Source organism: Elephantulus edwardii, unplaced genomic scaffold (genome assembly GCF_000299155.1).
Source record: "Elephantulus edwardii isolate Elephantulus edwardi_28Jun2011 unplaced genomic scaffold, EleEdw1.0 scaffold00017, whole genome shotgun sequence".
NCBI lineage: Eukaryota > Metazoa > Chordata > Mammalia > Macroscelidea > Macroscelididae > Elephantulus > Elephantulus edwardii.
This window is the reverse complement of record NW_006399767.1, coordinates 29,507,406-29,525,071: the sequence shown is the minus strand read 5'-3', so window position 1 is coordinate 29,525,071 and position 17,666 is coordinate 29,507,406. Positions and strand designations below refer to the sequence as shown.

At 43.5% G+C, this 17,666-nt stretch overlaps 2 protein-coding genes across 2 annotated transcripts in view; both read right to left on the bottom strand.

Annotated features, from left to right (window-relative positions):
- Nucleotides 1-1,855: 1,855 nt before the first annotated feature.
- Nucleotides 1,856-13,629, bottom strand: TAP2 (transporter 2, ATP-binding cassette, sub-family B (MDR/TAP)). Its single transcript, XM_006882202.1, has 11 exons — nucleotides 13,128-13,629; nucleotides 12,918-13,032; nucleotides 7,263-7,393; nucleotides 6,804-7,009; nucleotides 5,893-6,090; nucleotides 5,545-5,673; nucleotides 4,107-4,295; nucleotides 3,751-3,924; nucleotides 3,416-3,575; nucleotides 2,717-2,853; nucleotides 1,856-2,044 (listed from the first exon to the last, which is right to left on the bottom strand). Exons 1-11 carry the CDS (start codon nucleotides 13,627-13,629, stop codon nucleotides 1,856-1,858), a joined length of 2,130 nt encoding a protein of 709 aa, XP_006882264.1.
- Nucleotides 13,630-16,727: 3,098 nt separating this feature from the next.
- The window catches only part of PSMB8 (proteasome (prosome, macropain) subunit, beta type, 8), a 5,086-nt gene continuing 4,147 nt past the window's right edge, over nucleotides 16,728-17,666 (bottom strand). The window contains exons 5-6 of the mRNA XM_006882106.1: nucleotides 17,090-17,294; nucleotides 16,728-16,816 (exon numbers count right to left, since the gene is read on the bottom strand). Coding sequence (XP_006882168.1) covers nucleotides 16,728-16,816; nucleotides 17,090-17,294 — 294 coding nt within the window. The remainder of the gene's footprint in view (nucleotides 16,817-17,089; nucleotides 17,295-17,666) is intronic.

Below are 17,666 nucleotides of genomic sequence, written 5' to 3'. Positions count from 1 at the left end.
CAGCCCTTTTGATTTTCTGACTCCAGCTCTCTGCACATTTCATTATAGTATCTTGCTTTGTCATCCTGAGCTGCCTTTTGAAATTTTCTGTTCAGCTCTTTGATTTCTTGATTTCTTCTTTTAGCTTTGGCTTCTCGGCGCTCTGATGCAATACTCAAAGTCTCATCAGGCATCCATCTTGGTCTTTTCTTCTTCTTCAGCCTTTGTAATGATCTTTTTGCATTCTTCGTGGACGATTTTCTTGATATCCTCCCAGAGCTCATTTGGTCTACGCTCATTGGTGCTCAAGGCCTCAAACCTGTTCCTGCGATGGTTTTGAAATTCGAGTGGGACAGACTTAAGGTAAAATCTTGGTTCCTGTGGACTTGATTTAATTTTCCTCAACTTCATCTTGAACTTGCACATAAGTAGTTGATGGTCCATCCCACAATCAGCACCCAGCCTGGTTTTCACTGCTGATATTGAGCTTCTCCAGTGAGTCTTTCCACAAATATAATCTATTTGATTCCTATGAATACCATCAGGTAAGATCCATGTGTATAGCCTGCATTTATGTTTCTTATAAAATGTATTTGCAATGAATAAATCATTGAATGTGCAGAACTCTATCATTCTATCTCCAGCCTCATTTCTCTCACCGAGCCCATGTTTTCCAGCTACTGCTCCTTCTTCCCTGTTCCCAACTTCTGCGTTCCAGCCACCCAATACTATTAATGCAACTTGATTGCATGTTTGATCAATTTCTGACTGCAAAAGTTGGTAGAAATCTTCTATTTCCTCCTCTTTGGCTCTCGTTGTTGGTGCATATATTTGAATGGTAGTGGTATTCACTGGACTTCCTTGTATGCATATGGATATTATCCTGTCACTCACCACATTGTATTTCAGGGAGTGGAGAGGAAATAAGCTTTGGTCTTAAATTATTCCTTATTCTCTAAGTTTCTAAGACAGAAGCTTTATTTTTATTTTTCTTTTTCTAATATATTCATTTCAGATCATGCACCAATGTCACAGGGGAGTAGAGAGGAAATGAGTGGAAAGAAGTGACTGGAGGCCTGATCATGCCAGGGTTGATGAGGGGAGGTGGAAGGGAGGTACCAGCAGGGTGAAGAGAGGGAATGGAGTGGGATGCTGCAGGACAGGCAATGAGACCAGGACATATGCAAAAACACCAAATTTGATAGCTATTTAATGGAGAAGGGTCTTACATCTGTTTTTTTTTTGGTTAAATGCTTATTGGTCAGGTATTAATCTAAAGCTGAGCATCTAAATTAAGACAGAATAGGGAGAAGGTTTGGCCATCCACTTCTGAAACAACAGGCTTTTAAAACCTCTGTGTACAATAGAGCACACTTCAGATCCTGACGCTCTAAAATATCAGACAATAGGAAGGGAGAACAGACGTAGAAAGGCAACGCTGTGAATATTTATGTTATATTGTTTAGTACATGTCTCAAAGAACAGATAAAAGATTAGTAAGATAGTCAACAAAATAGTAATCATGTTTTTGGTGAGACAAAGAGGGTTGTTTTGCTTTTCTTCTTTGTAGTTTTCTACAGTTTTTAAATTTTCTGCATAAATGTGCATTGATGGTATAATAACACAAAAAATACAAAACACTTCTTATGCCACAATATTCTACTCCGCATTAGGCAAAGCTCTGTTCAACAGGGAAACAAGGTGATATCCTTCCTCCCTCTCCCGCACATTCCCGGCAGGCACACAGGGTTCAAATCTCCATCATGTTACATTTCCAGAAACAACTACCCAGGGCACAGCCCCAGGGAAATTCAAAACAGGAGCTTTTCTTGGCTGTGGAGATGGCCATGAGAAAGACCCAGTGTTCTTGGAGGCCTCAGTCCTCTGGCTGAAACTGTCCCTGGAAAGCCAGGCGGGCATAGGGGTCCTGCTGCTCCATGAGCTGGTCCCGATCCTGCAGCTCCCCCTGCCTGAGCACCAGAAACTGGTTAGCACTCTGAACCGTCTGCAGCCTGTGAGCGATCACCAGCACAGTTCGGTTTCCATGGGCTCTCCAGTCCTGCAGCTGCGGAGAGAGGACTGTGATAACTCAAGGTATGAGATGGAGACCGTGTCTCACTGCGCACCATCTCTTTTGGTTTAGGGTAACCAGTGCCAGTTGTCATTGAGTTGAATGATTCATGGTAACCCCATGAGCATCTGAGTAGACCTGTGCTTCACAAGAGTTTTCTAAGGCTGCTTTTTCAGAACTAGAGCACTAATGATTTCTTCTGAGGAGTGTCCTGGTGGACTTAAATCACCAACTTTCACATTAGCAACTGACTATGCTGAATATTTGCATCATCAAGGGACTTCAGCTTGGCATAAAGAAGGTTGGAAACATGCAAAAGTAGGATAAATAGGATAAAGTTCTCTCACCTGCAGCTGAAGAAATCAGAGATGTCCCCATACCCACCATATTCTCTATTATATTCTCCATCCTCAAGCCCCAACCCTAAGAAGTGACTGATATTTCTAATAGTGGGCCATTCAGTCTCTTCCTGCCCAATCCTGTGCACACTGAATGTTTAACATGGACCCTCAGGTCTCATGGCCCACAGGGAGTTGATGCTGCTGAATGGAGTATCCATCTTCCAATATGAACCCCACTACCTGCACAGAAAGGTGTGTGGGGAGGGAGAAGGAGGGTGTCCCACTTCCCTCCCACTCCTGACCTAAGCAGGTCCCCAGTACTCACCGCCCGTTCACACTCAACATCGAGTGCACTAGTGGCTTCATCCAGGATGAGGACTTGTGGATCACGCACAAGGGCCCGGGCAATGGCAAGACGTTGTTTCAGTCCCACAGCTAACTGGCTCCCTTTCTCACCTATCTCTAAGAAAATCAGAGAAACACTATTGTTGAGGCAAAAATGACCACAAATCATTCTTCATCGTGAGTATGTGCAAGTGTACAACTGGTATTTCCACAAGAACCAGTCAGGAAATATAAAGAGTAAGATAAGTATTGTGAATGGCAGCTAAGAGAGCACTGTTGTTGCTGCTGCTGTTGTTGTTGTTATGGACCATGGAGTCAGAACCAACCCATAGCTAACCTTTCAGTGGGTTCTCAGAGGCAGCAAATCGTAGAAGAAAATTGCCCATTTTTCTCCTATGGAGTAGCTGGTGGATTTGAACCACATGCCTTCAAGTTGGTAGAGCAACACCTTACCACTAGGCCACCAGAACTCCCTAAGAGAACACACCTTCTGTGCAATCATGAACAAGACTAGGGAATTCATGGTGTTGGGAAAGGAGAAGTGGGGATAAAAGAAAAGACAGATCAGTAGTAAACTCAGAGTAATAAGAAAATGCTCCATGAAGCACCCATCTCTCCCCTGACTAAGTTTTATTTTCTCATTTGACTGAAAGGCAGGCTTGGAATTTTCTGAAGGTACCTGTATGCATTCCGTGCTCCAATTCTGCTATGAATGTATCTGCATGGGCATCCCTGGCAGCAGCCATAACCCTCTCATCCTCGCAGTTCTCCAGCCCATAAGCAATGTTGTCCCTCACGGAGCCCGAGAAGAGGACAGGCTCCTGCCCAACCAAAGCTACCTGCACAGAGTGGATGAAAGGAGAGAGCTGTGTATAAAGCCTCCCATCACAGAGATCTCCTATGCCTCTCCCTACTTCCATCAGGACACTGGTTATCACTTCCTACCGACCACTCCCAAATTCTCTCAGCACATCCTCTTCTCTATAACCATCCTGCTTCTCCCTCCACACCCACCTTTCTGTGCAGGTAGTGGTGCTCGTACTGGGAGATGGGCACCCCGTCCAGGAGCACCTGACCCCTCGTGGGCTGGTACAGATTCTGCAGCAGGGCAGCAACTGTGCTCTTCCCAGACCCATTGGGCCCCAAGAGTGCAGTCACCTCACCAGGACGAAGAGTAAATGACAGCCCCTAGAAAAGCCAAGTGAGAGTTAGAAGCTTGACCTCTTCTTCCTCAGGAGCCCTCCCCTTTATATCTCATGAGAGGCAGTATGAGTTTCTCAGCAGTCAATGATTTAGAGGCTGTGATGCCTCATCCAGCATGAGGGGCACAGAACAAGGGGTCTAGCTTCCCTCACTATGGTCTCTGGTACCTTTAGCACAGGTTGGTCAGGGCGATTGGGGTAAGCAAAAGAGACATTCTGGAATTCCACAACCCCCTCCAGAATGGAAGGGGCTAGAGTCCCCAATGGGGGTAGGTTTGGTTGTCTGTCCAAGTAGCAAAAAACCTTCTCTGCAGCTCCCACATTGCTCAGCATATCTCCCCACATGTACACCAGGCTCTGGAAAACAAGGATGGAGTGTTAGTCAAATGTACCCTCACAAGAAATCAAGCCCCTAACAAGCCAACTCCTCTGCAGTGCTCCACTCACAACCACGTTCCTCCTCATCTCTTACACAAAAGGGGGGGGGGGAATTTAGCTTTCAGTATGCAATTTGCATGGAATTTAAAAGTAACACCAATATTGTCAAGTTTCCAATTTGCAAAATAAAAGAAGTCTACACTCATCCAAGCAGATGCCTTCTAACCTCAGAGCAAAAAGCCCCCACGCACTGTTTAGTCAATTCTGACTTACAATGACCCTCCGTCAGGCTTCTGAAGCTATCAATTGTACCATGTTAAATTAATACCAAAGCCTATAAAAAACCGTATAGCATGAGCAACACCATTTCTTCAACAAGAAACTGTCAGGGAGAGGGGAAAACTAGGCCACGAGAGCTCCCTATATTTGTTATACATATATACAAAAAGGGAGATCTGGTGGCCTAGTGGATGAGAAATTGTGCTGCCAACCCAAAGGCATGGAGTTTGAATCCACCAGCTGCTTCACAGGAGAAAGATGGGCTCTCTCAACCCATGAGATTTACAGCCTCTAAAAGGCCCCTGTGGAGTTAGCTATGGATCACTTCTAACTTGACCACAAATAACATCAATCACATACATATAAAAAGAAAGAGGTGTGAATTTTATCTGGATCCCCATTCAAGGAAACAATAACCCGTGTACACATGAGACAAGTAGAAATCTGATCACTGATGACTGCTTTATTAAAAGAAATACTGTTTGTTTTTAGATATGATAATGAATTTGTTATGATTGATAATTGTTTTGATATATTAACAATATATTAAAAATATTATATTTGCTACATGTTCGAGATACATGTTGAAGTATTTACAACTAAAACTATGTGATACTAAAAAAAAAAATTAAAAAACTCTATGATACTTGGGATGTCCTTCAAAATAATATAGGGAAATGACTAACAATAAATTGACCACAAGTTGCTTATTATCAAAACAGGTAATAGATACACTATGGAGGAGTTCATTACAATTCTCTCTGTCTGTCTGTCTATCTCTCTCTCTCTCTTCCTATAAATATATAGATACAGATATTTGCTTATGGTTTAAATTCTCCACAACAAAATGGAAGTTTTTAAAAAGGAAAAAATAACTAAGTCCTAAGTCATAGGCCAGAGGGAAAAAACCCAAGGGGAAAGAGAATGCATGCGCCGGCTTCATACTCACAAACACATGATGGCCTACATCCTCCTGGTAGAGCAGAAAGGAGAGCATCCCGCCCTGCGTGAGATCTCCCGCCAGTATCTGCTGCAGGCCACAGTTCATCATCAGCACCTGCACAGCCAACTGCAGCAGCTGTGAGGGGAGAAGACAGAGCTGAGGCTGAGAAGGAATCTGTCCACTCTCTCTCCCTGCCTCTGGGACACTGAGCAGGACATCAGGACCAACTGCACGTTCCCCATTCCTTCCTCTAACCCCTTCCAAGGCTCTAGCCACCAGCCATCTCACCCCACTCTCACGTCATAGCCTCTCCCACCCTCTTATCCTCCAGGATCACCACCCTCCCTTTCTCACCCTCCGGAACAGCAGATATAGCGCTCGCTCCAGGTCACGCTGCCACCGCAGCCGACGGCAATGTTCAAGGGCCTCCTTATAGCGACAGACCTCATCCTCCTCAGCTCCAAAACTCCGGACAGTCTGCAGACCTCCAACTGCCTCTTGCACCACCTGCCCTGCCTTCGCCACTGTGTCCTGGATCTCCTGGAGTATCACCTGGAAGAGAGGGCCAAGGGATACACAGTCCATGAGGCAGAGGACAGCAGGTCCATGTCTTGTTCCAGTTCTGGGGATGTTCTCCAATCTACCTAAAATTATATCCCGATCTTACATTTCTTTCCTGAAGGCATAATGAGAATGAAGGTTAGAGCGAACAAAATATTACTGAGCTCTCGACGTTAGTGAGGGTATGAGATGCATGTTACATATTTCACTTGCATATGAGGTCATTCATACCACCTCCAGGGTCTGATGAGAAATGGGGGAGTAGTTTACTCAAAGACCCAAGGCAGGTTAAAAGATGGTGGCACGGGCATTCAGATTCAGGACCTTCTGACTGCAGTCTACCTTCTTTACACCCATCCAAAGTCCTTCTGCTGATGATAAAAAAAAAAGCACATGTGCTCAGCACATATGTGTTTAATCTTATGTGAGGACTCTAAGAATCCCTTGAGAATCTAAGATAAGTTACCTTCCTCCCAGAAAATTGCGTGCATACACACTCACACATGCACACCATTTTTCATACAGTCCCAGGCAGTCATGGGCCATCTGAAGCCCGTCCATGGCCTCCCATCCCACCCTCCAGCTAAGGACTTCTGCTCTAAGGTCTGAGAAGACCTCAAGGAGAACCTCTCGCTATGAGTGGGGAACCCTCTTCCTCTGTAGTTTTATTCTCCCCTTTCTGGTTCTCTAATGTCCAAATGTACCTGATGGCGTGTGTTGTATATCTTCTCGGCTGCTAATGAGAGGGGTACATTGAGCAGAGAAAGGAGGGTGAGGCGAGGTGACAGGCTGAGCATGAAGCTATACAGTCCCAACACTTTCACCAAACTTCGCAAGAGTATATTGGCATTAAGAGAAAGCCAGTTACTCATCAAGGTGGTGTCCGAGCTCAGCCGTGAGTTCAGCTCCCCTGAGGAAGACAGAGCAGGTGAAGAAATTAAATGTAATACAGCAGCCCCAGAATGCCCCTGACCCTTACCCTAATACAACTCCCTCATCTAAACACTGACTCCGGACTTGCAAAGAGACTGGACAAAGGCTACCTCACTGCCCCCTGCAGACCCTGACATCAAAGACAAAAGGAAGAGAAGAGGTTATATGTAGTACGGTACTGAGGAGCAAGGAGTGGCCCAGGGGCCCACACCCTCGACTCCAGATCCCACCTGTCTTAGTCTCCTGGAAGAAGCCGAGGTCTTGGCGCAACAGGGAGGAGAAGAGAAGTTCTCGGATCCGTAAGTTGATTCTATACATGGCAATGAGGAAGAAGCCACCTCGGCAGCCAGCAGACAGTGAGCTGGGGGCAGGGGAGAAAGCAAGAGGATGAGAGACAATGTCATCGATTCAAAGGCAAGTGGTCTGAATTCACCTGGTGCTCGGAGAAGGATAAGCAATCTCCTTCCGTGAGATTTACTGCCTCTCAAAACCAGCTAGGAGTTGTGGTTCTGACTCAATAGCATACAAGAACAAACAAAGCAGTATACATTAAGGGAATGATTAGCACAATATTACTCAAGGAAGTGAAGGCACAGAGCAGTATGCAAGGATTCATGGAAATCAGATTACAGGGAGAAAGTGGGAAGGACGTGATTATGTGGTGGGTTTTGAAATCAATATTATGGAACAAAATGTATATGATTGGTTGAATGAAAAAATAATCTGTTTTGTAATTCTCACTCAAGTCACAATTTTAAAAAAACTGGAAAAATACACTCTGGTTAAAAAAAATGAATAAAAATAAAATTGTGTCTGGAAAAAAGAACATAAGAGGTGAAGAGAAAAATAGGAATGAGTAAGAAAAGCAAAGGAGAAGACGCAGAATGAAAGAAATGCAAAGTCGGAAAAGTATACTAAGAGACATAAAAGACAGAGCAAGAAGACATGCAGGGCAAGATACAGAAGAAAGGAAGATAGGTGGGAAAACAGAATAAGAATCATAATTGGAAGCACTTGATTCTGTGCATAAGGGGTAAATGTAACAGGAATGAAAACACAGTGAAGACGGGAAACAGCCTCGGCTGTGTTCTTGACCTGTCCTCAGAGTCATCTGCTGCTGTCTCTTTTGTCTTGGTCTCTTTCCTCCTCATGCATCAAAATGCCCTAGCCTCAAATATTTCATCATAGGACTTCTGTCAATGGAACTACCTACCCTTCTACTCTTCAAAGTCTAAGTCATATTGTCCTTGTCTCAGTAACTCCTGAAGTCAGGGAATTCCATGAATTATGAACCAAACCTTTACCAAAAAATTTACCAATTTTACTATAATGATTTTTCAGGGGAAAACACAAAATCAGAGAAGTGTTTTAGGAAATTTTGGTTCCTACTATAAAATCAGCTAACATATTTAGGGAGGTGCTAGTACACTCCAATGATGACTTTAGCAATCACAGTGAGAACACAGGGCAAGGAGCCATCAGAAATAATTTTCTAAAGTAGAAAATAAAAAGACTGGTGCTGGAATACAAAGAAAGTGGTGATAGTGGTTTTGCTTGAGGCCCAGGATACTGAGGATTTTATGGGTGGGAGTCTGATGAGTCTAAAGCTCTGTACGCCTAGGGTATGAGATAAGAACTGGTTATCCAATGAGAACATCAACTGAAATAAGACAAGAGCTCCCCACTGAAAATATGAATCAGGGAATCAATCACCTGGAGAGATGGCCTGAGTCAGCTCAATAGAAAAACTAGTCTTGCATGAGGCAACACCTATATTTAAGACTCCAGAAAAAGGAAAGTTCCCCCAAAGATGCAGAGTGCACTGGGGGGTAGAAAGAGAGCTCATAAGAACTAACTGAAGTAACAGGTCAATAATAACAAGTCATTCTTATACTAAATGCCACAGGGAAGTCTGGCGAATTGAGGACTGATTTTTTTTTTTAAAAAAGGCATTGGCTTGATAAGAAGTTACTAATGTTTGAATAGTTAGTTTCAGTAAAAAGCAACAAGTATGGAATTAAGGTATTGTGAAGAACTGTTTTTTTAAGACCTCCTAGGTGGCCTAGTGGCAACAAGCTGTGCTGCAATCCCAAAGGCATGCAGTTTGAAGCCACCAGCTGCTTCATGGGAAAAGGATGGGCAATCTCTTCCTTTGCAATTAACCGCCTCTGAAAAACTGCTGGAGGGTCATCTATGAGTCGGCTCTGACTCTATGGTACACAACAACAAACAAATAGAGGAAGCTCTGGTGACCTAGTGGTAAGAAGTTGCACTACAAACCCCAAACCAAGTGGATTGAGATCCATCCACCAGCTGCTCAGTGGAAGAAGAATGGGCAATCTCCTATCTTGTGATTGATGGCCTCTGAAACTCGCTGGAGAGTCAACTATGGGTCATTGTGAATTCACCACACAACAACAAGTGAAGTTAGATCATAAACAAAGTATAATATTAAGCACGAGGGTCAGGACTAGGATGAGGAAGTAATATGTCTGCATGACCCTGAGACTGAGGGCCTCTGTAAATGTTGCACCATATGTGCTTCATTTGTCTCACCCTAGTGCTGGTCCTATGAGGCAGGATTGTCTATCAGTTGGTCGGTTGGTCTTAGGACTGCTGAGTAGGTCTGAAAAGGTAGGCAAAGAAATAAAAAGAAAAATAGTAAAGTTTCTGCAAAGGTAACCTTCAGATTAAGATGTTCAGGAAATGGCAAAATGAATTAGGAAAGGAATGTCAGAAGGGGAAAACATACCCAATATGACAAGATATATAGAGGCAAGTTTAAGGGTAAGAAGTAGGAGGCAGAAAACAGAAAGGGAGCCTTGTAAAGAAAAAAATATTAAAAGATACTCTTTTTGACACATAAACTCTTCACACTATATACACTGGTGCCTGTTTCTATTATAATGCAATATAGAATCTGAAGATGTTGGATAAATATGTTAAGAAGGAGATAAATAAATAGATGGAATTGAGAAATGAATAAATAAAGTCAGAAATTTTTGTTTTGCCTGTGAACAGAAGTTAATGAAAATGGAGTTAGGAAATGAAAGTACCTATAAAGATTCGGACTAGCTCATTGATAATTCAGTGATAGGATTCTCATTTTCATATAGGAGACTCAGATTCAATTCTCAGCCAGTGCACCTCACAAACAGAAACCACCTATCTGCCAGTAGTCTTGCATGTTGCTATAATGCTGAGATGACCTAGTAAGGTCACCTTGCTTTCTATCACAAAATATCAGCCAATGGAAACTTCTAGCAAGATGGTGGGGATGGGCAGATGATAGCCCAGACCCTTTACAACTAAGATACCAGAAAACAAAGATAACAGCTACTGAACAGACCTGACAGTTCAGTCATGTTTAATTTCTTCAGATAGCTTGCTGACTGATTCAACTTCTAAACCCAGATCTACAACAATGTCCATACCAGTGGCTGGCTGAACAAGAAAGACAGCAATCTACGGAGCATTCTCTCTCTTTCTCTCTGTCTGTCTGTCTCTTTCTTTCTCTCTCTCTCTGTCTCACACACACACACACACACACACACACACACACACACTACAGCTTCACCCATGGGGCAAAAAGTAAAGACTGATTTCTGGTCCCCTATATAAAAAACTGAAAAACAGACCAGCCCTGTCTTCCCTTACTGCTCTACACAAATGGGGAACAGAGACGTTAAGTACATGCATATTCCTTCATCCTCTATCACACCCACCAGAAGACATAAAAAAACACTGAAAATTGTTCAATTAGCAATTTGCTTAGTGCATTTGCATACCTCAATCAAATATATCAAGACACAATAATACAAAAACAACTTAGAGGCAACAAACAACTTTAAACCACTAAAAAAAAAAAGGACAAGAAGAAACAAAAAGTGTACCAGAATACACAGAACCAGAACATTTTTTCAGAGGAAGAGATGCTATTAAATCTTTCTGACGTTATTTTTATAGGTGATTGAGCTGACTAGAACTCATAGTAGCCCTATGAACAACAATTCTGATCCTAATTGCTACAGTCATTGTTAATCCATCCGATCAAGCATCTTCCTCTCCTGTGCTGGCCCTCAGCCTTTCTGAGCATGATGAAAAGTAGTTACAGAACTTCAAAATGGAGAGTAAATCAAGATTATTTCAAGATAAGCTGAACTGTTTTAGACTTGGGAATAAAATATTGTTGGATAGTTGCCAGGCATGGGAAGTTGAGGAAAAGAGAGTGAAATTTAGTAAACAGATACATATTAAGATGAGAGGAGGGAAAGGCAATATATAGCAAGGGGAAGACCAGCACAATGCCACTAAAAAAGAACATGCAGAGAGGTACACAAGAAGTACAGTCAACAGCAGATGTACAAATTGACCAGAAGACACAAATAGATGAAGAAGATGACACCCAGAACCACACACAGGTTTGGGGATCTGAACCTTGCTCTATTTGTGTCAGCTTCAACCGTCTCCCATATACTTGAGCTCACTGTTACAGTCACTGTGCCAATCGATCTTGTAGAAGGCTTTCCACTCTTACACTGATGCTCCATCTTTCCAAGCCTGAGGTCCTTCTCCAAGGACTGGCTCCTCCTTACAACATGGCAAATGTAAGTGAGAGGGAATTTCACCATCCTTGCTTCCAAGGAGCACCCTGGCTGCACTTTCTCCAAGACAGACTTGTTTATTCTTGTAGCAGTTCATGGAGTAGTCAATACTCTTCTCCAACACCACAACTCAAAGGCATCAATTCTTCTTCTGTCTTCCTTACGCACTGTCCAACTTTCAGCTGCATAACAAGAAACTGAGAAGACCATGGCTTGGATCAGGTGCATCTTAGTCTTTAAACTGATACCATTGCTCTGTAACATTTTTGAAGTCCCTGACAGCAGTAATATATGCTATAAATATGACAATGTAGAGCCAACAATGTTTTGCAAGCTTGCTAGTCATAACCAAACACCTTGAGGGAAGGAATTGCTGGTTTGGGGCATTGGGATCATAGTCTTAGGGAACATCAAAGTCAACTAGCATAATACAGTCCACAAAACAATGTTCTATATCATACTATGGTAAACAGTAAGCTTGGAAATGTGCATCTAAGCTGCAACCATTAGTCTTTCTCTGTCCAGAAGAAAGAAGGAAGTAAAAAAGCAAAGATGTACTGAAACAATTAGTCCAAAGTGCTAATGGATTATGCAAACTTCAACTTTCAAAATCATGAAACCAGAAGAACTAGGTGGTTCCCAGCTACCACTGCTGATCACTCTAAAAGTGACACAATTGAAGATCTTGGGTAGGGTAGGGGGAAATGTGGAGCAGAACTCAAAAACATAAAAAGGCTGGATTTATTGATCTTACAGAGATGAGAGTAACTCCAAAGACTATGGCCCTCAGTCACTCTTTGAATCTGGAACAAAGCTCAACCCTATGACACAATGTTCAGCCAAACAATAGACAGGCCTATCTATAAGGTCAACCATAAGGAGGCACTTATTCCTTAGAATAACTAGCCACATAAGGTAAAAAGAGTAGCATTTGTCTGAGCTCTGAAGGCAAGAAGGGGTAGAATAGAAGGATTAATGTAAACCAGAGTTACAAGGAGGAAATGTGAGCAGTTTGAGTATATTCTGAGCATGTAATTACCATTATAAAACAAAATATGTATGAATGGTTATGTGAAAAACTAATATGCTTTTTTAACTTTCACTTAAATCACAAAAACTTCAATTCAGTTAGAGAAAACCCTAGCTCCTGAGGATGACTGGCTGTCACTTCTTTCCACTGTGCCTTGGTCATCATGGATGAGCCAGGGCCCAACAAGACAACAGCCAACAACAGCACAATGGTCTGGAACTAGCAAATGAATCAAATTGACTATCACCTACCTCCACAAGGAGAACAGGCACATAAAAAAGATGGCACTGGAAAAGGCTTCAGGATCAAAATTACCTCCCAGGATGTCAATCACGCGACCAGAATAGTAAGGAATTAATGTTTCACCTGAAAAAAGGCATGGAAGATAATAATAGGTGAATATGTGCTGGTGCCGAGGACCTTTCCCCACCTCCAATTCACCAAGCCTTCTCTCTACTCACCCCAAACGGCCATAATAAGGAAGAAGAAGGCAGCAGCCAGGTAAGGCACGTCTGGCCTGGAGAGCTTCATCAGTCTCCACATCAGAGCTTTGTTCTCCTGATTCTCATTCTCCTCCTGGGCTGAAGCTGGGGCTTCTTGAGGGCTCAGGACTGCCCACACTACCCAGCTCAGCGCTGTAGCCCCATAGCTGGTCAGCAGCCAGCTCCAAGAGCCTGAAGCTACTCTGTCTAGGGGTGCACTCAAGACCCCTGGGACCAGAGCCCTCAGCGTAAGAAACAGAGGTGTCACTAGGCAGAGTAAGGGTAACAATGTTCTCCCAAATCCTAGTAGACCTCCCAGCTTTAGCAACCCCCACAGTCCTCCAAATCGCAGGACTCCCTCTAGCCACAGACTAAGAAGCCCTCCAGGAAGTAGGGCCCCCAAAGTCCCCTGAAGCACTCTGAGTACGGCCAAATCCAGCAGCAAGAAGCAGATCCAAGGTCTCAAATCTGGGAGTGGCATAGCGCTACCTGCGGGCAAAAATACGCACATACAAAATTATGTCGGACCCGCAGAAACCTCATATGTTAACCGAATGGAACTGAACACTATAGCCTTTATATATGTATCTATTTAATGAAAGTTTGTAAGGAACTTGGGTTTCCAATCGTTCATAATAGCTTTTTCTTAGCTTGTAATGTGTAAGGAAACAGGGTTTGAAGATTTTCGCACCTCCCAGCAAGAAGGGGCAAAATTGTAGAAATCTCAATCTTGGTCCCTTTTCCTACACCCCCTTCCGCACCCACACTGTTGGCTGGAAGATCCTAAGTGCTCAGCCCTAAACACTACATCCCTGTACTACGAAGTGTCATTCTATGTCGAGAAGCATTTAGGAACCTCGTCCAAACACACACTCCAAAACTGTCCCTGACACCTCTCCCCATATTCCAACCTCTGCCTGCTATGATCGATCCCAAACAGCCAAGTGTCCCTGGCTCCTCTGAGCCCCTCTCCCCACGCGTGCGAAGTGCTGGAGTGGGATGTGTCCTAGGTGCGCCCCAGTTTTCTATGCTCACGAACTCACCGTTGGCGGCTTAGGGACTGCGGCTCCGGGGATTTTTGGTCAGGCTCTGAGCATGGAGATCAGCCTCTTGCTTTTCAGCAGCCGCTCCTTGATGTTGCCCTGACGCGCCCCGGCAGAAGGTAGCCAGGCTTGCGCCGCTTTCACTTTCGCTTTTTCCGCCATTCATTCCCGCGTTCAGGGCCGGGCTGCCGAGAGGGGGCGCGCGAGGCCTGCAGAGCGCGCCTCGCCCACTCCCGGTTGTCACTCACCGAAGCTGTAGTCTCGCTGTGAATACTCTGTAACATGAAACTACTCTGTCTTTTGAAAGTGATCATTAATGAAAACTGAGGTACAGAGACTTGTACACCAGTGTTCATAGCAGCATTATTTGCCATCGCAAGAACATGGAAACAGCCCAGCTGTCCAACTACAACTGAATGGATCGAGAAATGATGGAATACACGATGGAATACAGCATGCAGGAGCAATGATTTTATAAATTACTACATAGCTTGGAAGGGCCTGGAGAGCATTATGCTGTGAACTAACTCAGTCCCATAAGGACAAATACTGTATACGACCATTATTGTAGAACGTGTATGAGGAGGAGGGTGGGAGCTGAGTGGTGGGGTTGGGGTGATGGTTAATCATTGGATGAGGGTCACACAATTTGATGGGCGGAGGGAGGGGTAGGTAAAGGAAATGAGAAATATCCTTTGTGAAAAGCAGTGTATATGAACTTCGTAAGTAAATCAGTATAAAATAAAAATTTTATTTAATTTTTTTAAAGTTATTAAGCTTGTTGATCTATTTCAAAAATTGGGGTTCTTTCTTACTGTGAACCACTAGATTGTCAGTTATCACTCAAGGTTTGAACACATTTTAAAACTGCCTTGTTCCCCTATTGAGGCTTGCGTTTTAGAGTGAGGTGAAAACAGAGCTCAGAAACGCCAAGGGCTTCTGCAAAATAGAAAGGGCTCGTCATTCTTGCCGGTCTAAGGGTATTTCCACATGCAGATTTCGAATTAAGGTGACTATGACCTTTTGTCTTCATTCTCCATCTCAACAGGGCACAAGCTCAAAAACCTCTAAATTTGCGCTCCGAATTATGTTGGGAACACCTTCTGTGAGTGAGGGATTATTTCATGTAGTGGACTTCAGAATAGGCTTGCCTGAAACAGAGCTTATCAATGGGAACAAGCAGATTTGTTTTGCCTAGAAATAACTTTTCAGGTTGAAACTAACTTCTGAGTTTAAAAAAATGCCCTACAAGAAGGTAATTTATGTTCCAAACCACACTTTTGAAATATGTCCTGCTCTGATTAAAAGTTTGAAATAAGAGGGGAAATGCTTTAAATAGATTACTAAAATCGGTCCATTTCTAGAATTGTAAAGATTTCTAATTGGGGGAGGGGGCAAGAAACAACAACAAAAAGCCAAACCTCCACACTCGGTTCTTTCCTATTTTCATGTTGTTCCTTGGGCTGACTTTCCTCTGAAATATGCCATCTTCCTGTAGCTCCGTCATAATTTAGAAAGTTTTATATGTGGAGTTTGGGTTTGGGGGATGTTTTACCCCTGGGCAATCTCCTTCCATGTGATTAACTGACTCTGAAAATCCACTGGTGGATCAGCTATGGCTCTGACTCAACCACACCATAACAACAGTAACAACCTTGGTTCTTTTACCTCATATATTCTTCTTCACTTCAGGATCTTAATTGTCTTTTTCCTCTTCCATCTAGTCATTTTGCAATGAAGTGGGCCAATCTGATCATGAAACTAAATCCCTAATGTCCTCTTTATATTCAAAATCGAGGATCTCTAAGTGATATTGAACCACAGACTGCCAAGACAGCTAATAGTTCTGTCCTGGAGAAGGTGAAGCCAAGCCGTTCCTTGGAGGCAAGGATTGTTAAACTCTGTCTCACATACTTTGGACATGTTGCCAGGAGAGATCCTTGGAGAGGGACATCATGCTCTGAAGGGTGGAAGGACAGCCCAGGAGAGAAAGACCCCAGATGAGATGGATTAACACAATAACCAGAGTAATGGAAGTGGATATGTCGGAGACAGTGAGATTGGCCCAGGATAGAGCAGGATAAAGAGCTATTGTGCATTTGGTTGCTATGAGTTGTGGTCTACTCAATGGCACATAGCAAGTGCTGTTTAAATGGTAAGGGTTTACAATTACCATGCATTTTTTGAGGTAGGTCCACTTTACAAAATCAAAAGCAATTGTAGGTGCCCTACTTCCAAACATCCAAACCACAAAGGCGTCTCTTAATTTCATATTCTCCCACCTGCACCCTACCCCCCAAACCCATTCAGCCACATCAGAGAGTCATTTTAACTGTTTTTCTTTATTGTGCTTAACAGGTGACCCAGAAGGTTCAGGGTAGGAGCAGGGTGCTCACTGAAATAAAGAATACACGAAAAGATGGACTCTGCCAGCTCTCACTGGCCAATGAGCCAGTTCTTTAGGTCCCTCCTTCTGCTGGCCCAGTTCCCTGAGTCGATCACGTTCTCTGAAAAGAGACCTGTCCAGCCACAGCCACTACTGACTGGCATCCCGGTACTGGTGCATCAAGTCACTGACGTCTGTACTTTCCACTTTCACCCAACCATCTTCTTTCATGTGATACACTATGGACAAATGGGAAAAGGACACAGAATCACGTTTCACTTCTGCATGTTAATGATTTTATGTTAATGACGACAATCTCTCTCCCTCTCTCAGACACACACACACGCGCGCGCGCGCAAAGGCCTTATTACTAGAACTTCAATACCTCTCTTCAGGCTCTGAAAACATCTTCTCACTCTGTACCCCTACCCCACCCTTAGTCTCCTAGTCTTAATCCTCTTCCCCACACACACCCCCTCTGTGGCATGGTGGTAGTAGCATTGATCTCTTACTATTGACGACTCCTCCAGAATAGCTGTCTCGGTGGGTAGCATGAACGATTGCCCTTCGACCAAGATCGTAGGCCTCTTCAGGGCTAAGATTATAGCGATAGCCACTGTCCATGACCCCATAGGCATAAGTGTTCCCACTACCGCTGGAGAACATATTTCCTGAGAGCCGAGTCCCATTATCATTTACATAGTAGAGTCCAGGACCCTAAAGGGGGAAACACAGTTCTAGGATGAAATTGACGAAAGAGATGTTGGTGAAGTAGCGGTTCAAGTGTTAATCATAAAATGTATGAAAAGGTATGACTAACTCAGTTTCATAAGGACAAATGCTGCATAAAACTCTTATTACAAAAATAAAAGGATTACTAGTAAGATGTGTACCAAAGTCCAAAGGGGGAAGGGAAGGAAGGAGGGAGCCTGAAGGTGGGGAAGGGAGAGTGAGGGGTAAATCTTGAGGTCCCAGAGTTTGGTGGGTAGAGCCAGGCGGTGAAGGAACTAGGAAAGATCCTAGTCCTTGAGGACTTGAAAAGGTGGATAATAGTATGAATCAATAAAGATTAATTTTATAAAATAATTT